The 20,947-nt window shown below is 41.4% G+C and overlaps 1 protein-coding gene across 1 annotated transcript in view; it reads left to right on the top strand.

The window, feature by feature from the left end:
- Positions 1 to 585: 585 nt before the first annotated feature.
- LOC117521114 (activin receptor type-2B-like) overlaps positions 586 to 20,947 on the top strand; it is a 36,697-nt gene continuing 16,335 nt past the window's right edge. Inside the window, exons 1-3 of the mRNA XM_034182428.1 lie at positions 586 to 637; positions 4,288 to 4,495; positions 17,197 to 17,312. Coding sequence (XP_034038319.1) covers positions 586 to 637; positions 4,288 to 4,495; positions 17,197 to 17,312 — 376 coding nt within the window. The remainder of the gene's footprint in view (positions 638 to 4,287; positions 4,496 to 17,196; positions 17,313 to 20,947) is intronic.

Genomic DNA, 20,947 nt, shown 5'->3' on the forward strand with positions numbered 1-20,947 from the left:
AAGATAAATGAGGAAAAAACATAAATAGCACCTCGTTCGGTGTTTTGTTTTTTTCCCAGTGTGTGTGTGTGTGTGTGTGTGTGTGTGTGTGTGTGTGTGTGTGTGTGTGTATCCCCTCTTTGTGTTTACACATCCGGGTTTCCCTGTTTGCAGCTCATCCAGTCCCCGTTCCGAAGCCATTTTGGACACAGATCAGTAACACGCGTGTAAACCTCCACCGACTTCGTGACGCCGCCGCGCTGCAATTCAAGTAAAAAAATAAATAAAAAAAATAAAGACAGAGAGAGGGTAAATAAAAGCCCTGACGTCTTTCGTTCGGGATATCTGAGCGCATTACGGAGCAGCACCGGAGCGGGCTGTAAAATGCCGAACCTGTTCCCGGACTGAGCGCCGCCGCTTCTTTCTTCTTTGTGGTCACATTGTTGCGGCCGCGCGCGCGCCGCGGCGGCCTGCGCTCCGTTTCATCATCCGCTCGAGCTGCTTCTGCTTGTTTTTTTTTTTTTTGTTTTTTTTTTTGTACAAGCTGAGTTTTCATGTTCGCCACGGAAACACTTGGAAACCTCTGTCCTGCGTCGATAAGGGAACATGTCGTTTTCATGGCTGACTTGTTCGCTTCTTCTGGGAACTTTATGCGCAGGTGAGCCGTTCCCGACATTTGCAACAGATTATCGATACATTTTTGTTAAAAAAAAAAAAATATATATATATATATATGTTCAGTCTGTGTTTAAACGTTACCGTCAAACTGTGCGGTTCATGTGCGAATGTTATTTCCCCCCCCGCACCCCCCCCGTTTATCTGCCGTTGTTTCATTTCGCTTTTGAACGTCATAAAGTGTAACTGTTGCGTCTTTTCGGAAAGCAGCAGCTGTATCAACATCCTGAAACCTTATCGGCTGCATCTCAGGTCTGGACTCTTGTTTGTGGCTTCAGGCTGAACGAGAGACTTTCGAAACCAAACAAACAACATATGCTCGAACAAATCGCCACATTCCACGCGTGGACTCCAGCCCACGTGATGGGCTTTGTTTTGGAGTCTGAAACTCGAGATTTAGATGCAGTTCGCCAAGAGCTCGCTTGCACCATCCTTTAAAAATACAAACACATTCCAGCCTCTGGAATTAAAAGAAAAACCTGTTTCTGACTGAGCCTGTAGCTTTAAATGTAAAGGGACTGCTGCTGGCCACGCCCCCTCTCTGAGAGGGGTGCATGTCTCCCACAATGCACTGCGTGCCATAGCAACCAGCAGGTAGGGTACAACACAGTGTTACCAGTTCATGAGGTAGGTTTATGGCATTTTTGTTGTTTAAAGCTGTGCAGCCTTTCAGATTTCACAAAACTGACACAATTTAGTTTCTACCGAAACCCATATTCATCTGGAGATGATTCCATGGTGAATATTGTATTTTCCTTCTAGCACCGTCATGCAAGACAGACTGCAGGAGGAAGTGCATGTGCATGAAGTTTTGAGATCATGTTTGACCTGACCCGCTTGCATAATGTGCATTCCTGCAGTGTGCACACTGACGTCTTTAAGATGCCTTGTAAATCCCTTCAGGGGTAATTTTTAGATAATCTCTACCTAACTTTTACAAAATACATGAGAAACACATTCGATTTATGCAGAAATAAGCTGGTTCAAAGCGTTGTCCACCATCTTGGTTTATTTTGTTTTAATTGAGCATCCAGCTGATGTCACACTGTCTTTCTTTACTCCGATTGGCTGTCACCGTGTCCTTCCCGGCATCCTTGTGGGGAAGCCCCCATGTGATCTGACATCGCTACCAAATGTAGGTCTTGGCATCTGATCACTTGAATTTTGAACCATCAGGGGTCAAAATTCGAAATTGTTTACACGTGGCATGAATTTTGATCATATTGGCAATATATTATTTAAATGTTATGGAATAAAATTATAGTGGTGTCAGAGAAAATTCTTTTTATGACTTTAAATCTTTAAAACCCAAACCTTTCATACCAGATGTGTATAACTGTCAGATATACTCGTATTCACGTTGTATAAAGCTGGCTGTTTATTTCCTGTAAATTTTTTCCTGCAAATTTATAGATGTCCAAAATTTATAGACATTTATGCAAGATATGATTATTTATTGACTGTGGTCAAGTCATCATATCAATAAACAATAATATCTGGTGACGGTGGCAGAGAAGAGAACACTGGACAAACTGCTGGACATTATGGATGATGCCAGTCACCCTCTGCACACCATCATCAGCAACTAGAGGAGCCTCTTCAGCCACAGACTGCTCCTTCCCAAGTGCAGGACCAACAGACTGAAAAACTCCTTTGTCCCTCAGACCATCAGACTGTACAACTCCTCACTCAGGGGGAGGAGGAGTAACAGGAAGACAGAGGTCGGGAATGAGTGGAACAGTAGTAGCCAGTAAACCAGTATTGTTCAGTAAATCTGGTATTGATATTTGCAGATTGTTTTTTACTTTCACTTTTGATACTCCGTGTGCTTCTTACCCTGTGTGCTGCAATGCTGCTGGAATCTCAATTTCCCTGAGGGAGTCTTCCAAAGGGATCAGTAAAGTTCTAACCTAATCAAATATTTTATGCTGATTTATGTGAACTCTGTACAAGACCATTTATTCCCCGGCAGGTTTCATTTCTTCACAAGTCATTGATTGTTTTTGTTTTTTAAGTATTATTATTATTATTGCATCTGTAAGATTTGTGTTGAATTGCAAAAAACAAACAAACATGAAAATCCTTTCATACATAAGTAATCACTGGTCTTTTGATGGTGTGCACACCAGTGTCAAAATTGCACCTGACGGGATTTCACCTTACCAACCCCCAGAGCAAGAAAACAGGTGACAGTGGTAAAGAAAAACTCCCTCTGATGATTTGAGGAAGAAACCTCAAGCAGACCAGACTCAGAGGGGCGGCCCTCTGCTTAGGCCCTGCCATCAACACAATTAACAATACAAGTATACAGGAAATGTTGGGAGACTGTGCTCGTGCACATGTCTGGAGGACTTTGGTGCAACACAAGTTGCGTCAAAGTCCCAGTTACAGAAAGTAACCTTTTTAAAACCAAAATATTGCGTAAAGGAGAACAGTTTCAAAATGCGTAATCATAAAATTCCAATAGTGAAGATATTTAAGGTGGAATCCCCACTATGTTTTGTCAGAGTTCGATAAAACACTCTTTGGCGCCGTATTTCTCCCCTCTGAGTCATGGTTATTTTGTGTATCTGTAATAAAGGTTTTACAGCGGTGCAGCTGTGCTAATGCCTGTGTTTTTTGTAAATTATGGAGTTGTGGAGTGCACAGTAAGCTGCTTCTGTAGAATTTGTTGTTGTGGTTTAAGCTTCACTAAGTTACCCGGGGGGTTGGGGCTTGTGTAGTAAAAGTCTCCCTGGTCATGTGACCACCACAGATATCACAAATGGAATCTCGGCTGAATGCAGCACTGAGTGTCGGCATTCGCTCCCTCTGTGCATGTGTTAGTTTTATTTTTTTGACGCTGTACTTGTATTTTGCTAAGATGTGTGTAAGGTGCACGCGTCCCCGTGTGCTTTAAGGACATCAGCTGTGTTCTGCTGTATAATTAAATGTGCGTGTGTGTGCAGTGGGTTTAGGGGGGTAACACTGGGGGATGGGCTCCCTCCTGCAGCCACAGATTTAAAAAGACAGACACTATTTTTGTCTGTGAACAAAGATCAGGCATGAATATCTGAGGCATGTCGTGCTTGTTATCTGCTCTAACGTACACTTGTAACGTGTCCGATCGTTCCAGTTTTAATTCATCAGCAGGAATTTAATACCCCCACCCTCCAATTCCACGGCACAAGGCCATAGACGGCTTTTTGTTAGGTTTCGGCTTGCTCAGGGAAAACTTTCAGGAGGCAGAATGGCCGTAAAATAAGTCCTTAAAGGGGAAGGTCTTATCTGTTTTCCACATTTGTCACATTCCAGCAGGATGTGAGAGTCCTTATCTTTACCAGCTCCTGTGTCAGTGTGCCGTTTCTGTTTTAAAGGGCTGTATCATTGTTTTCCTGCAGCTAATTAAACTGTCATTTTTCTCCTTTGACTTAAAAAGTGATCTTGCATTGAGTGGGATTACACTGAACTGCTGTTTGTGAACAGTTCCCGAGCCCAGAGGGATTCCCTTTTTGCTTACCACTTGGCCGTGTGCTAGATCTGTGACGGGTCCGCTCGGCACCGAGCAGATCCCGCACCACGTCTTTGATTCTGCTGTTTGATGTTGACTTCATTTAAGGTTTGAGCCAGCTGACGCCCTCTTGTGCGTTTCAGGGTACAGTCTGGGCGAAGCGGAGACCCGGGAGTGTGTTTACTACAATGATAACTGGCGCACTGAGAGGACCAACCAGAGTGGCTTTGAGCGTTGCGAGGGGGACAAGGACAAGCGGCTTCACTGTTACGCCTCCTGGCTCAACTCCTCAGGGACCATCAAGCTGGTGAAGAAAGGCTGCTGGCTGGATGACTTCAACTGTTACGACAGGTCGGATCACCGCTCTGCCTTTGAATGTATCATTTAAGTGTATGCTGAAAACTTTTATCCACAGGAGTGAGGACAGAAAACCAGATGTAGCCTTGGGTGGTTTTGAGCCACAAAAAATAAATCACAAACATAAATTTAAGAAAAATAAAAACAAGAGCAATCAGTGATTTCTGTTGTCCGCCAATCCGGTGTAGTAGTTTATCTCCTCCCCTCGATATCTTAACCCTGGGGGGGATGTCCTAGGATATCTTACGCCCCACCATGGATATCTTCCCCCTCCACCCCGATACCTTGCCAAAACATGCACGTGTACACGGCATTTATAATCATTAATATCTTTCTTTTTTTTTCTTTGTTTCCAACTGTCATAGTAAATATATTAACTATCACTTGAATCAAATTATCCTAAAATCAATTATATGCTATAAAATTGTATCAAAATATTTGCTACCATACATATTTTTAATCTATACAGTAAACACATTTTATGATTACATTAGTAGTAAATTGATTTTTGCAGGGTAGTCTTCAATTTTCAAATTTGATTTATATAGCACCAAATCGCGCAACAAGGTCGCCTCAAGGCGCTTCACAAAACATAATTTAAAAGCAGAACAAAATTAATTAAAAGATTAAAAACTTAATAGCCTAATATTTATCTGTGGTGCAAATTTGGTGAGAATCAATGAAGTAGGGTTTTTTGATGTTGTTTTATGGGATCCTTCAAAGCCTATATAAAGTGAGATCTTGACCCTGATCCAGATCACCTCCAAAATTTCTTGGAATCTTCAATGGCCTAATAGCTATATGTGGTGCACATGTCATCAAATTCTGTGCAGTAGTTTTAACGTAATGACGAGATTTTGGTTTTGTCCATGCAGTAAAGACAACATTATGCCAGTGGTAGGCACAGTTCTGCTAATCGCTAATGAACAGAGCTAACTTTTTCATTGCAGATTAGCTTTTTGGCTAACTTTGAAAACCATCAGCGGACCATCCGCTAAATTTAGTTCTGCTAACTTTCAGTCCTCTAACATTTTTTTGCTGGTAAAGTGAGTAAAGTTTAACAGTCAGAAATGTTTGTAAACTCTAAAGTCATACATGTCAGTTCCTGTTTTTGTGTGTCTGCAACACTCAGTTGAGATGAGCTCCCGTAGCCTAAATCAACAATTAGTGTGTCTGCTTTAAAGACAGCGTGTACATGCAAATCTTGACTTTTTAAAAGTGAAAAGACACTTATTGCTGTATTTTTATGTAAAGACAAAACTTAGGTGGGTTTTCTTTGGTGGGGAAGGTCACTGCAACAGATGTGGTGTAGATTTTACTAGTCGCATTGAACGCAACACAGGTGAGCCATTCCTGTGTTTATAAATTTAATACAGAGATAAACTGTGACTATTAATACTGCAGTTTACTGCTTTTTATAAAGACGATAACCGTGTTTAGGATTTTATTTTTTATTTATTTTTTGTGCATTTGTTTTGTGTTTGTGAATGCAGCGCCGTTAACGGTTTATAAATATATAATACAGAGATAAACTGTGACTTCTAATACTGCGATCTACTACTTTTGATAAAGATGATGACCATGTTTGAGGTTTTATTTTTATTCATTCATTTTTCATGTTTGTTTTGTGTCCGTGATCCTGAATTTACCAGCAGCCCACACCGGGCCCCACATGAGCGACGGCGGCGACAGGTTGGCATGTACTCTCTATGGAAGGACGCATTGTGGCGCCACAAAAGTTCGAACCACGCAATGCGACGTGATGGATGCAAATGAAGTGATTTTGAGCGATTGGCACGTTTGTGGCGTGATGTTGCGTTGCCCTCCTCCCCAAGTTGAAAAATCTGAACTTTTTTGTCTTGTCGCGTCGCGATGACCAATCAGGGACTGGATATGTAGTGAAATGGAGATGTCTGGAGTTTATACTTGATATGGACATGTCCTGTCTCTGGCACCCAGCCTGTGAGCAGGACTTGTCCCTTTTGTCCTTTATTTAACACAATTATGACAGAGTTTGAGGGGAGAGGGAGCAGTAGCGGCAGCAGCCGTGTTTTTTTTTTTTTTTTTTCATGTGCATGTGTGAACAAATCATCCGTGAAGATTATTTTATTTATTAACTACACAGATGTATAATAAAACAAATGGTGACTGGTTTATAAGACAATTATGACAGAGTTTGAGGGGAGTGCGAGCAGTAGCACCACAGCAGCAGCGGCAGCCAGTTTTTTTTTTTTTTTTTTTTTTTTTTTTTTTTTTTTTTTTTTTAATTGTTCACATGTGCATGCAGGAATGGGACAGGAGGTCCTCAAACTGGGTCCTGGAGAGGCTGAAGTACTGCTGAAAGTGGCCGTCATCCAGACACAGTCCTGCAGCAAATAATGAAACTTCCCGAATTGGGAACATCTCATGGTGATGTTGTGAACCCAGGGACGGCGCTGCTGGCTATGTTTGTCAAATAGAGCACAGCAACTCGCTCCGTGTGATCAAGGTCCGGTATGTTGACTTGATGGCGAGCAGAATGGAAGCTCCTCCTATTTGATGATGCATTGGGGCGAATTTTCGCAGCGAAAGCAGAGCAACACACCGGGCAATGGTGGCACGTCCATCACCAGGCGAGGCATGCGAATTTGTGGTGTCACGTGGCGTCCGGTGTGAACGCGGTGTTAAACTCCAAACTGGCTTATCAGTAGCTGACAGATGTGGCCACGACCGAGTCAATACTAAAAGTTAGCGGTAACTTTTTTTTTTTGCAGTTTAGTGTTATAAGAGTTAACTTTTTAATTAGCGGATTAATGGTTATCGAAGCTAAGTTTTCAGTTAGATGTGTGCACCACTGCGTTCGCTGACTGATGACATAATCAAAAACAAGTTTAAACGTCATGGCTGGAGGAAAGGATGAGCTCTGAGATTATTTCTTGGACTACGTGAGGAAGTTGAATGTTTCTGCCGTCACGACCACTCGAAGTACACTTCATGTGGGAAACCGTTCCTCCGTCACCACGAGAAAATGGTAAAACTGCGCCTTGAGGCAACCTTGTTGTGATTTGGCTCTATATAAATGAAAATAAATTTAACTGAAATTGAAACACAGAGTTTCCCAAAAGTCTGTGCAGTCAATGCAACAATGTCCAGCAATCTTTCTTACCACAAAGACGACTATCAACGGTCAGTTTTTTGTAAAAAAAAAAAAAATTGATTCTTGAAAAATATTATTTCCTGAATTTTGTGTTCCTGAAGTGATGTTTTTCCGCTGATACGGAGTTCTTGCTGATCGTGTGTTGACGGTGCTGAAAAAGCCGTTCGTGTTATGTGTCGGACGCAGCCCGGAGAACCGACCAGCGTTTGAAGGACCCAGTATAAAATAAGCAGAGCACGGTACAAAGGATAACAGAGTTTAATGAACATAACAGTGCTGTGAAAAATATAAAAGTGCGCGGTCTGGCGTGGTGGATTGCGGTGCGCTCCCAGCAGCGCTAACGGTCCGGAGCCAGAACTGGTTCGGACCCAAGGACCCCGCCGACACCCCCCAGGTGGCCGCGACAAACCGAGTCTGTGAAAGAAGGAATCATTATGTGAGTCCACACTCAACACACAGAGAGAACGCTCAAAGGTGTACAAACAGCAAACACTTCCTGGCTTAATTACTAATCAACTTCCCACCCTGCAGGCATGGAACATCCAGTTCACAAAACTCCACAGCAGTGGAAGCTGATTAAACGACTACATACAGCTCAATATAATAAAGGTGTGAGGGACACCATATTTACTGACTGTATAAATGTTAGTCACAAAATCTAACGTACCTCAGGAAGTGTGCTGACGAGCGTGAGACCTCACCCCCTCCTCTTTCACAGACCATACATCAAACCTGGACGTTCTCTGCATCCACTGATGATGAGATGGCTCTCGAGACGACGATCTCACCCGTCTGGTCACAAGCTCGAGTCTCTGGCAAATACACACTGTGTACTCCAGTCTTAAATGCCACCATGTTCCAATCCATGTAGATGCACCACAGCTGTGAGTCCTGACGAGCCGCAGGTGATCAGGGTGAGGTCCTGATAAACTCAGCTACACAGCCACTCAGTCCCAAATGCAAGCCACCTGGAAGGAAAAACAAAAGATAGAAACAAAAAGGCAGCCAGGCCCCCCAGCCATACAACAGTTCGCCCGCTTCTTTATTGCGACCTGATTTTACTGTGAACGACCTTGAAATGACTGAATGACTTAAATGACCATGAAACAGTTAAATTCTGATGCAAGAGGTTCAGGTGTTGTATTGGCTCAATAGTTCAATCTGAGCTGTTTCATTCTCACCTCATTGTTTTGAATCTACTCAGCTATGAATGACAAACTTATTCTACTGTTCAATATCAGTTCAAATAAGTTTAATTGAATATTGTTCAGTCATTTTACATGTGTTGTTGTGCAGTTTCAAATTTTGCATAATTGTGTCCTCGTTGTGGCTTGACTTCTGTGTCATGAATAGAAAGTTGTCATGGAAATAAGTAGTGTTTTTTTCCTGCTACCACGACCCTCACTCTGTAAATATATAAAATGGACTTTTTGTTCTATTGATCCTTAAGATTGTGCTCAAATTGCACCATTTGGTACGTCATTTTAAAAAAAAAATGTTCCAGGGGAGGCCCCCGCGGACCCCCACCTGTGCTATATGGCGTGCAATTTTGGTACTGTACGATTCGTGCTATTGCACACTGTGACCACCACGTGGCCTCGCCGCATGTGCAGACAAGCAGCTACAATTTAATCCTTCACCTCATGAAGTATTCTTACATGAAACTCCTAAACATTCTTTATTTGTATAATATGTCATAGATTCTTTGATCTGTGAGTGAGTGAGTGTGCTGGTTAACATGTTCATCCTTTGGTGACCAAGAAAAAAACGTCATATTTAATCATTTGTATTTTAAAAGATTTCTGTTGATTCTGATTTTCTTCACTGTCTTCACCTTGTGTTACCTTTAAACCCAAGGACGCAATCGCAAAAGGGTTTCTTTAAAAAGGTAGATGGTGAACAATTTCAAATTATTTCATTTTGTATTGCGCCAAATCACAACAAAGATGCCTTAAGGTGCTTCACATGAGTAAGGTCTAACCTTACCAACCCCCAGAGGAAGCACACAAGTGACAGTGGGAAGGAAAAACTCCCTCTGAAGATTTGAGGAAGAAACCTCAAGCAGACCAGACTCAGAGGGGTGACCCTGTGCTTGGGCCATTCTAACAGTTACAAGGTTTTCACAAAGTTTTACAAAGCTGAAAAAACAGAAAAGAGGAAATCAAGTTGCACTTGTTGAGATGACAACAAGCATTTAAGCCGCAGGGAGGGGGTCATCCAGCGCCCTGGGGTGCGGAGCCGGCATACATCTATCATGCTGTCAGTGGGCTTGTCACTGTGGTAGTTTATTCCAGAACAGTTTATTCCAAAACACAGCTTATAAAAAATTAATTTGTTAAAAAAAATCCATCTGAATTTTTTTTTTAACCCATTTTTGCTATAAATCTATGCTTTCATAAGCTTAGAATAAGCCCTTCATATCTAGTGGTACATGGGAGCACACCCCCCACCACCACCACCATGTTGCTAAGAGTTGCCCAAAAGATGGCATACTTAATCCATTTATTTATTTTGCATTTTGCAGAAGATTTGACGGGTAATGTAGAAGTAGACTCGGTGGCTGCTCCCCTACACGCTGTCTATGGGTTGCTAGCGCAGGCTAACAAGTCTGACAACCTCATTTTTGTGAAACTGAAGATCATACATGTTGCTGATCACAAGACATCAAGGGAGCATGAATCCCTGTCGCCCGAAGAAGAGTGAAAACGTGAAGGATGTGCAACCTCACCACTAGATGGCACTAAATCCTACATATTCTAGCTTTTAAGTATTGATTGCTATTTATTGAACATTCTGAATTATTACATTTTCTATTCATGTCTGATTTTAAAGCAATGAATTTAGCCACAAATGATATACAGGGAGCATGGTTTACCGTTAAAGATGTGGAGGGATATTGCTAAAAATAGAACCTTACCTGCATCATCATGCAGCAGCAGTGTCTCAATGATAACTAGAGAGCTGAATGAACAAATCCCAGATGCCGCCAACAGCAAATTGAAAATATATGTGGATTACTGTTGGTACTTCATGGAGGTAGTATTATTTTACAGCACTGGATTCTATTACCGTGTTACCGTGTGTGTCATCACTGCTGCACACATTCAACAGATGCATATTTTACCACTCGGTGCTCACGGCACACACACGGTACAGTTTAGTTCACATCTCCTTTTTTCTTTCTTTTTTGTATTAAAAATGATTATTATCAAGGTCAGATTGTCTGTTGGTAATAGGCGTGATTCATTTGTTGTGGGATTAGGTGGCATCGACCAGCTGCAGAGCCCAGCTCGGTGTGTGCAGCTTGATGATGTGCAGGTTTCTGGAGTTGCATTGGGTGTTTAATATTCTGGACACAGTGAATTGAACAAGCTGGATACCTCTGGTGGCTTATAAACCCAGGTTGGTGAAAAGAACAGGCCCGTAATTGAGGATAAATGGTGCACGGATTGTTTTACAAGATTGTTATTTGTGTTGGCAACCTCTTGGCAGTGTTTGGCAGATGAAAGCGAGAGACAAACACGCAGGTGAGAGGTCATGTGTGACTGAATGAATAATTAAAATGTGGTGACTTAATGACCCATTTACCTGCAGACCAACAGATTTGGATTTGACGGTGAACATGTGATCTCTTTTTGTTGGGGGGAGGGGGGGTACAAGTTTGGGGTGGGTGATACAACCTAAAATTAATATCAGTGTGTTTCACTTTTTGGAAGGTGATGGTATTACTGGTTTTGCACTGTATGACCCCTTAAACCCTCAAGCGACCGAGCTATTTTAGTGACTGATAGGACCGGATGGGGTTATTGATGATCCCATTGATTTTATATTGGATTACTTCTATATAAGTGATTGTTTTAGGGTTCTTCATATTTATTTCACCTTCTAATATATTTGTCCATCATCCTTTTCATCCTCACTCTGGGCATCAAGAATCTGTCTCGGTGTTTGTGCAGCTGTAAATCTTGCTGTTCTCGGTCTGTTGGCTTCCCTGCAAAACAGTAAAATATCATGATTAGAGTTGGCAAATTACAATATCACCTGAAGCGATAATGTCGAACATCTCATAGATCTTCCCAGGGGGTCATAAGTGACCCAGCACAGGTTTGAATTATAGTTGCCACATGGATCGGCCGATCGTTGTAAAATTCTATGAACAAATGCAGGACAAATAGACTGAGAAATTCATGGTGGGAAACTTTTTTTCTGATTAAAAACAGAAAAATGATGCACAAAAATGTATGTCCGGGGTCACTTTGGGGTTAATAATTAGCTTATTAGAACACGAGGTTAACTTGAGTATTTTCACTTTCGAAGTTTAAATCTGGATGAAAAACCTCACGACTCAAAGATTTTCACAGCTTTGCATTTAAAAAATCTGCAGAAATGTTTAATTAATGCTCATTAAGGGTTAAAGCAGTGCACAGCGAAAAAGTCCACTAGAGTTCAGAGGAACACGGGGGGACTGAGCTTTGATCATCACAGCCTCGGCACCGCAGTGCTGATCTGAGCTACAGAATCGTGGAAATCATTATTCATTTCCAAATTAATAGATATTTTTCATTATTTTGTCAGCATTATGTTTTTGTTGGTGTTATTAAGAAAATATTTTTGGCCTGGCGGTACTTGTACTTTTGGATCTGTCTGCAGCCTTTGACACAGTTGATCATGCTGTTTTGACTGAGAGACTAAGGACATGGGTGGGCATCTCTGGTCAGCCCTAAATTGATTTTTATCCCATCTCTCCAACAAGAGTTTCGCAGTTGCTGCAGCTAAATATACGTCCTCTTCTGCCATTCTGTCCTGTGGTGTGCCCCAAGGTTCCAACCATTTTATTTGCATTATATTTTCTCCCACTTGGACACTTTTTGAGTTCTTTTGATGAGGTCTTGCATCATTATTATGCAGATGATATCCCGCTGTGCATCTCCTGTACTCAGAATGTTACTAAGATATCTGTCCTTTGAAACTGTACTGTTATAAAAAACAGGATGGCTGCTAACTTTCTGTCACATAACACTGCAAAAGCTGAAGTTTGAGTTTGTTCCCTCGGTGATTAAGAACCTTGGCTCTCTGTAACTCTTCTGTTCACTCAGCAGTCAGAAATCTGGGTGTTACATTTGACCAGGCTCTCAGTTTTGGTACACGTTACCTGTCTTGTGCAATCTTGCTTCTTCCATTTATGGAACATTGCCCACCTTAGAAAGATTGTGTCTCAAGCTGGGCTGGAAATGATCATTCAATTTAAATTTAATTCAATTTATTACATTTATATAGCACCAAATCACAACAAATCTGCCTCAAGGCACTTCACACAAGTAAGGTCTAATCTTACCAACCCCCAGAGCAAGAACATAGGCGACAGTGGTAAGAAAAAAACTGCTTTCATCCATGCTTTTATTTAATCAGGTCTTTGCTATTGTAATTCGCTGTTCCCTAGCCTCAGTAAGTCTTCTCTGGATCACTTACAAATGTTCCAGAATGCTGCTGCAAGGCTACTTACAAGGTCCTCTAAGAGGTCTCACATAACACCCATTCTGTCCTCTTTCCATTGGCTCCCCATTGAGTTCAGACTCCAATTTAAAATATTGGTGATGACTTTTAGAGCTCTGCACGGTCTAATGCCTCTACATCTGTGAACTCCTGCACCCTTGTATAACAAGCAGGTCTCTGAGGTCCCCGGAGCAGAACATGGTACTTTTAAAGAGAAGCTCAACTCCCACAGGCTTGCTTTTAACCAGTTTTATGTTACTGCTGTTGTAATTTTGATGTTTCTGTTTAATTTTTTCGCTATAAGGCACTTTGTGATTTTATCTTGAAAGGTGCTATGCAAATAAACTTTACTTACTCTGTCTTTGTGGTCACACTTATAAACACATGGATAAATTCTTCTTTGTCCATGATTAATCTCTGGTCTGGTGTCCACATCGTGGCTGCCGGTCTAGCGTGGGAAAGAGAGACATTTCATTTCCGGGACAGCGGAAAAACAAAAACGACCAAAAAAAAACATCCCGCTCTCGGCTTTTGGGAGAGGCAACACACTTAAGCCCCTTTCACACCGGGCCTGCATAGAGTTGCATTGTGCTGCGTATCTAGTTGCATGCAGGGGGGAAGCTTGGGGGAAGCCTTGTCGTCTTCTGTGGTTTTGAAGCTTCACTGCCAGCAGAGTTCAGCAGGATGAATAAAATCTAACGATGTAGGTATCTACTGATTAAAAAAAAAAACCTTAAAGGATTTTTTGCCGGACTGGCGGAGGGAAGTGTGCAATTGTGTACACTAGCAGAGTGTTGCATAGACTTGCGTAGAGCGCTGCGTCCAGAGCTTTACACTGAAAGTCTGTGAAAAAAATAACTTTTTTTTTTTTTTTTACATCCATTTCGTGGATCTCTTTGCGTCCCTTAGCACATTGCTACGTAGGGCTGCATAAACTTAGTGTAGTCGGTATGCCACATTATGTAATTCTACATTGGCCCGGTGTGAAAAGGGCTTCAGTTCTGTTGGCCACACAAATGGAAGGAATAGATCCAAGTAGTTGAAGTCCATTTGTCACGCTGTGCTCATTTACACTTTCTCCACTCTTTCCTGGAGGCACGTACAAAACACTTCAGCTTCAACTCCAAAAATCTTATCAGTCAGAAAACTGCACAACTAACAAAACATGACTGGTATTGCTGGACCTTTTATACAAATACACCTGTTGACCATTTCGATGTATTCACCATCAAAGTCCACAAAAAACTCAGATTTTGAGCTGCAAAAAAATTCTGGTTTTCCCATTAATTTCAAAGAAAACTGTAAGTAGGTCTGAGGGGGCAGTTCCCAAAGTGATGTCACCAAAGTCAGTATTTCTGACAGGCTGTTATTCCTGAGCACTTATCAGCGACAGATGAAATCAAGCTAATTTCCTTGTGTTTATGAATTAATTTTTGAGGGCATATGGCACCAAAAATAAAACAGTACATCACAGTACATGATTCTTTATTTATTTGGAATAGTCAGCTTATTTAACATTTTATTTACCAGAGATATCCACTTTAAGGTGCAAATTGAAGATCAGTTTTGCAGGTGAGATGTACCTTTCAAACAATTATGACCTTGAGTTTGACCTTTCTGGGTCACTATAGATTAAAGGTCATATGACAAGTGGTCAGGTGATATACGATTACTTTTTTTTAGTATTTACCACGTGTGTATCTTTAATAAAACTCCTTAAAAATAGCCATTCTGAAGATGAATTTGTTCCACGTGATATTAAGGAAATCCCTCTGTGCTGCACAGCACCGTGCCGCTGTAGAACCATTGATGCAACAGACAAAATTTTCCCTGCACACGTGTCACACCACCATCATCACAAACACACAAAGACAGTATTCATCAGCACCTGCTGTACTTTTTGAGAAAATTTGTTTCAAACTTGATTTTCTTGAGTCGTAGTAGCTAAAGGACAACTGCAAAAGGTACGTAAACACTCCAGATAACGGTGTATTGATTGAGACCATCATGTGTCAAACCCTAACCTCAAGGTGGATCCTGGTAGTTGTGTGCGATGTGCACATGTGTTTTTGTTCAGGATGGAGCTTGTTGTTTGGTTCGAGTTTGAAGAAGAATAAGAAAGGCTTTCAAATGAAGTGCTCTTGGGTTGAATGACGTATGTAAGTGGAGATTTAGACTGAATTGGCTGTGGAAAAGACAACATTCTGATCAACTGAAAGAGTAAAACATTCTCTGAAGTCATTAAGAGCAGAAAACAGGTGTGAAAAGTGGAACAACAATGATTTGTGTTGTTAAAGTGGTCACGTTTTGAGCAAGGTAGGTCACCGGGCATCTCAAACGCTATAATAAAGTGCGGAGCCAAAAATACAACATAAATGGACGCAAAAAAAAAAAAATCTAATTTTCACATCTCTAAAACATGACCTGTTTTTCTGCATATTTTAAATGAAAGAAGCAGCAACTTCCAGTGCTGAAACATGAAGCAGACACAGAAGTTCAGACAGCAGTTACTTGAATGGCCACTTGAAGCTGACTCCAAAAGCAAGTCACTCCCCATAAACGCCCACGTTTTAATCCCCAGTTTAATAAACATTTCCAACTAGGACCAAAAAAAAAAGTTTTGGCCTTTAGCTAGTTGCTTCATTAACTGTACACAGGATTTTTAAAAACCTATTTTACAAATCAGTTCACACTGTTTTAGAAAACCTGTGTGAATAAAATAGACTTGTTGCATATTTAATGCAATGGAGAGCGTGAAGGTGCTTTTAAAACGTTTACTGCACCTCCGCGGTGAAGCAGCAGCAACGCTCCCATTAGCTACAAATGATGGCGACAAGCAGCTGCCTTTGTCGCTTGACGGATGTCCCCTGGCCGTGCTTGCTAACATCTCCTCAAGATGTCTTGTAAATGACTTCAGAGGTTTTTTCTGGTTACAAAAACAGTGCAAAGTTGATGAGAATTTGGCAGGAGTTTGCACACGGCTTTTGCCCACGACCTGAATGCTGACCTTGCAAACTTGGACGTATGGCGTCATTATCCCTGAGCTTGCTGGATTCACATTTGCATTCACACGACAGTCTGTCTGAAATATAAAATATTATATAATGAATATAAAAGAATCCGACCTCTATCTGAACAGTACTGTCGGCATTCAGAAAACAAAACCTACCGGCCCATATCTGACTTGAGTTGGCTTGCGAACCCCAACCTACATAGGGAATTTGTTGATGATTTGGGTTTAATTCAGCGGTGGGCAACCAGGGCCGAGACACTGCAGGTTTTCCTTGTAACCAGTCACCTCAGCGGGTGGGTTGCTGATGAGCTTGAATACCTGATCATTCGTGAAATCACCTGCTGAGGTGATTGGTAGCAAGGAAAACCTGCAGGATCTTGGCCCTTCATGGCACATGATTGCCCACCCCTGGTTTAATTTATCCAGTGCTGAACTATCTTTTAAAAATGCATTGATTAGGCCGATTCCGATGAGATTTGTTCGGGTTGGGACATGCCCAGTTGTTAGCCAGTGAAATGGGGAGTTCAGGCTTCACCCATGTATGGGTTTACCCAGATGTTGGGTGGAGTTGGGCACTGACACAATGGCGGCATTTGGAGCTGCGCCTATTAGTGTCAAACCCGCTCTTATGGGTGACATCACAGAGGATTTGTTTGTGGTTCTCCTCTGTCCATGTTGAGGGGCGTGTCTCTGCGTCTTCCCACCGATGATGCGCATACATCATCAGAATTTCATCATCAAAATCTCAATCCTGACTGAAAGCAGGTTTTTACGACCCCTTTAAAGCAGAGCTCTGCAGCTGTGTATCGACGTTACTGAACATATAATCCCGTGTCACGTTAACAAGTTTATACGAGGAACAACACAATAAAAAGGCTGTAAACTAGTAGATGTTAAAAAAAAACAAAAAAACAGCTCATCCAGCAGTCTGGTGCACAGAAGTGCTTTCAATTTGTTTCTCGTGTTATTTTGGCCTGATGATAAATTATTCACATGGGTGACACGCGTCTCGGTTGTCCGAGTCCTAATGTACATGTGTTGCTGTGGTTATAGGCAAGAGTGCGTCTCCATGGAGGAAAACCCTCAGGTCTTCTTCTGCTGCTGCGAGGGCAACTACTGCAACGAGCGCTTCACCCACCTCCCGGACATGATTGGCAGCGGCAACCGAGGTGAGCGGCGAGTGCATCCTACATATAGCACAAGCAAAAAATAAAAAACAGCCTTTTGCGTTTCTATTCCTGTTCGTGGGAGTGCAGTGCGTGTGTGCGCGCGTGCGCTCCCAAAACAAACTACTGTTGTTACGCTCACAGTCACAGTTTGCTTAATTTAAAAATACACGTACCTTGTTTTCTTGTGCATGTGATTTTGCAGCATGTGTTGGCACTGATTTTTTTTTTTCTCAAAAAAGTGTATTTTAAAAAGTCTGTTTGTGGCATTTCTGCTGTAAATGTTTAAAGCCTTAATAATGGTCAGTGTTAAATATGGACGGATCCTTTTGTCTGCGTTAATTTTGTCCATATTTGTGTCTGTTGTCACTTATGAACGTGGACATGCAGTACTGTGCAAAAAATTTTAGGCATCCCAGACTTGTAATATAAGTAGCGTTTGATACCCCTCCCCCCATTTTTATTGGCATGTCAACACAAAATCAGTTCCAACAAAAGTATGTGAGCTATATTTTTTTTATTCCATAATCAAATCAGATCAAATCAATTTTATTTATATAGCGCCAAATCACAACAAACAGTTGCCCCAAGGCACTTTATATTGTAAGGCAAGGCCATACAATAATTACGGAAAAACCCCAAAGGTCAAACAACCCCCTGTGAGCAAGCACTTGGCTACAGTGGGAAGGAAAAACTCCCTTTTAACAGGAAGAAACCTCCAGCAGAACCAGGCTCAGGGAGGGGCAGTCTTCTGCTGGGACTAGTTGGGGCTGAGGGAGAGAACCAGGAAAAAGACATGCTGTGGAGGGGAGCAGAGATCAATCACTAATGATTAAATGCAGAGTGGTGCATACAGAGCAAAAAGAGAAAGAAACACTCAGTGCATCATGGGAACCCCCCAGCAGTCTAAGTCTATAGCAGCATAACTAAGGGATGGTTCAGGGTCACCCGATCCAGCCCGAACTATAAGCTTTAGCAAAAAGGAAAGTTTTAAGCCTAATCTTAAAAGTAGAGAGGGTGTCTGTCCTGCAGTTTAGCTAATTGGTGTGTGTCCTCTGGCTTCATGGATAGATAAAGCTGGGTATCATCTGCGTAACAATGAAAATTTAAGCAATGCCGTCTAATAATACTGCCTAAGGGAAACATGTATAAAGTGAATAAAATTGGTCCTAGCACAGAACCTTGTGTAACTCCATAATTAACCTTAGTCTGTGAAGAAGATTCCCCATTTACATGAACAAATTGTAATCTATTAGATAAATATGATTCAAACCACCGCAGCGCAGTGCCTTTAATACCTATGGCATGCTCTAATCTCTGTAATAAAATTTTATGGTCAACAGTATCAAAAGCAGCACTGAGGTCTAACAGAACAAGCACAGAGATGAGTCCACTGTCTGAGGCCATAAGAAGATTATTTGTAACCTTCCCTAATGCTGTTTCTGTACTATGATGAATTCTAAAACCTGACTGAAACTCTTCAAATAGACCATTCCTCTGCAGATGATCAGTTAGCTGTTTTACAACTACCCTTTCAAGAATTTTTGAGAGAAAAGGAAGGTTGGAGATTGGCCTATAATTAGCTAAGATAGCTGGGTCAAGTGATGGCTTTTTAAGTAATGGTTTAATTACTGCCACCTTAAAAGCCTGTGGTACATAGCCAACTAATAAAGGTAGATTGATCATATTTAAGATCGAAGCATTAATTAATGGTAGGGCTTCCTTGAGCAGCCTGGTAGGAATGGGGTCTAATAGACATGTTGACGGTTTGGAGGAAGTAACTAATGAAAATAACTCAGACAGAACAATCGGAGAGAAAGAGTCTAACCAAATACCAGCATCACTGAAAGCAGCCAAAGATAACGATACATCTTTGGGATGGTTATGAGTAATTTTTTCTCTAATAGTTAAAATTTTATTAGCAAAGAAAGTCATGAAGTCTTTACTAGTTAAAGTTAAAGGAATACTCGGCTCAATAGAGCTCTGACTCTTTGTCAGCCTGGCTACAGTGCTGAAAAGAAACCTGGGGTTCTTGTTATTTTCTTCAATTAGTGATGAGTAGTAAGATGTCCTAGCTTTACGGAGGGCTTTTTTTATAGAGCAACAGACTCTTTTTCCAGGCTAAGTGAAGATCTTCTAAATTAGTGAGACGCCATTTCCTCTCCAACTTACGGGTTATCTGCTTTAAGCTGCGAGTTTGTGAGTTATACCACGGAGTCAGGCACTTCTGATTTAAGGCTCTCTTTTTCAGAGGAGCTACAGCATCCAAAGTTGTCTTCAATGAGGATGTAAAACTATTGATGAGATACTCTATCTCACTTACAGAGTTTAGGTAGCTACTCTGCACTGTGTTGGTATATGGCATTAGAGAACATAAAGAAGGAATCATATCCTTAAACCTAGTTACAGCTCTTTCTGAAAGACTTCTAGTGTAATGAAACTTATTCCCCACTGCTGGGTAGTCCATCAGAGTAAATGTAAATGTTATTAAGAAATGATCAGACAGAAGGGAGTTTTCAGGGAATACTGTTAAGTCTTCAATTTCCATACCATAAGTCAGAACAAGATCTAAGATATGATTAAAGTGGTAGGGGGACTCATTTACATTTTGAGCAAAGCCAATAGAGTCTAATAATAGATTAAATGCAGTGTTGAGGCTGTCATTCTCAGCATCTGTGTGGATGTTAAAATCGCCCACTATAATTATCTGAGCTAAGCACTAAGTCAGACAAAAGGTCTGAAAATTCACAGAGAAACTCACAGTAACGACCAGGTGGACGATAGATAATAACAAATAAAACTGGTTTTTGGGACTTCCAATTTGGATGGACAAGACTAAGAGTCAAGCTTTCAAATGAATTAAAGCTCTGTCTGGGTTTTTGATTAATTAATAAGCTGGAATGGAAGATTGCTGCTAATCCTCCTCGGCCCGTGCTACAAGCATTCTGGCAGTTAGTGTGACTCGGGGGTGTTGACTCATTTAAACTAACATATTCATCAAGCTGTAACCAGGTTTCTGTAAGGCAGAATAAATCAATATGTTTATCAATTATTATATCATTTACTAACAGGGACTTAGAAGAGAGCGACCTAATGTTTAATAGACCACATTTAACTGTTTTAGTCTGTGGTGCAGTTGAAGGTGCTATATTATTTTTTCTTTTTGAATTTTTATGCTTAAATAGATTTTTACTGGTTATTGTTGGTCTGGGAGCAGGCACCGTCTCTACGGGGATGGGGTAATGAGGGGATGGCAGGGGGAGAGAAGCTGCAGAGAGGTGTGTAAGACTACAACTCTGCTTCCTGGTCCCAACCCTGGATAGTCACAGTTTGGAGGATTTAAGAAAATTGGCCAGATTTCTAGAAATGAGAGCTGCTCCATCCAAAGTGGGATGGATACCGTCTCTCCTAACAAGACCAGGTTTTCCCCAGAAGCTTTGCCAATTATCTATGAAGCCCACCTCATTTTTTGGACACCACTCAGACAGCCAGCAATTAAAGGAGAACATGCGGCTAAACATGTCACTCCCGGTCCAATTGGGGAGGGGTCCAGAGAAAACTACAGAGTCCGACATTGTTTTTGCAAAGTTACACACCGATTCAATGTTAATTTTAGTGACCTCCGATTGGCGTAACCG

This window comes from Thalassophryne amazonica, chromosome 12 (genome assembly GCF_902500255.1).
Source record: "Thalassophryne amazonica chromosome 12, fThaAma1.1, whole genome shotgun sequence".
In the NCBI taxonomy this organism is placed as follows: Eukaryota; Metazoa; Chordata; class Actinopteri; order Batrachoidiformes; family Batrachoididae; genus Thalassophryne; species Thalassophryne amazonica.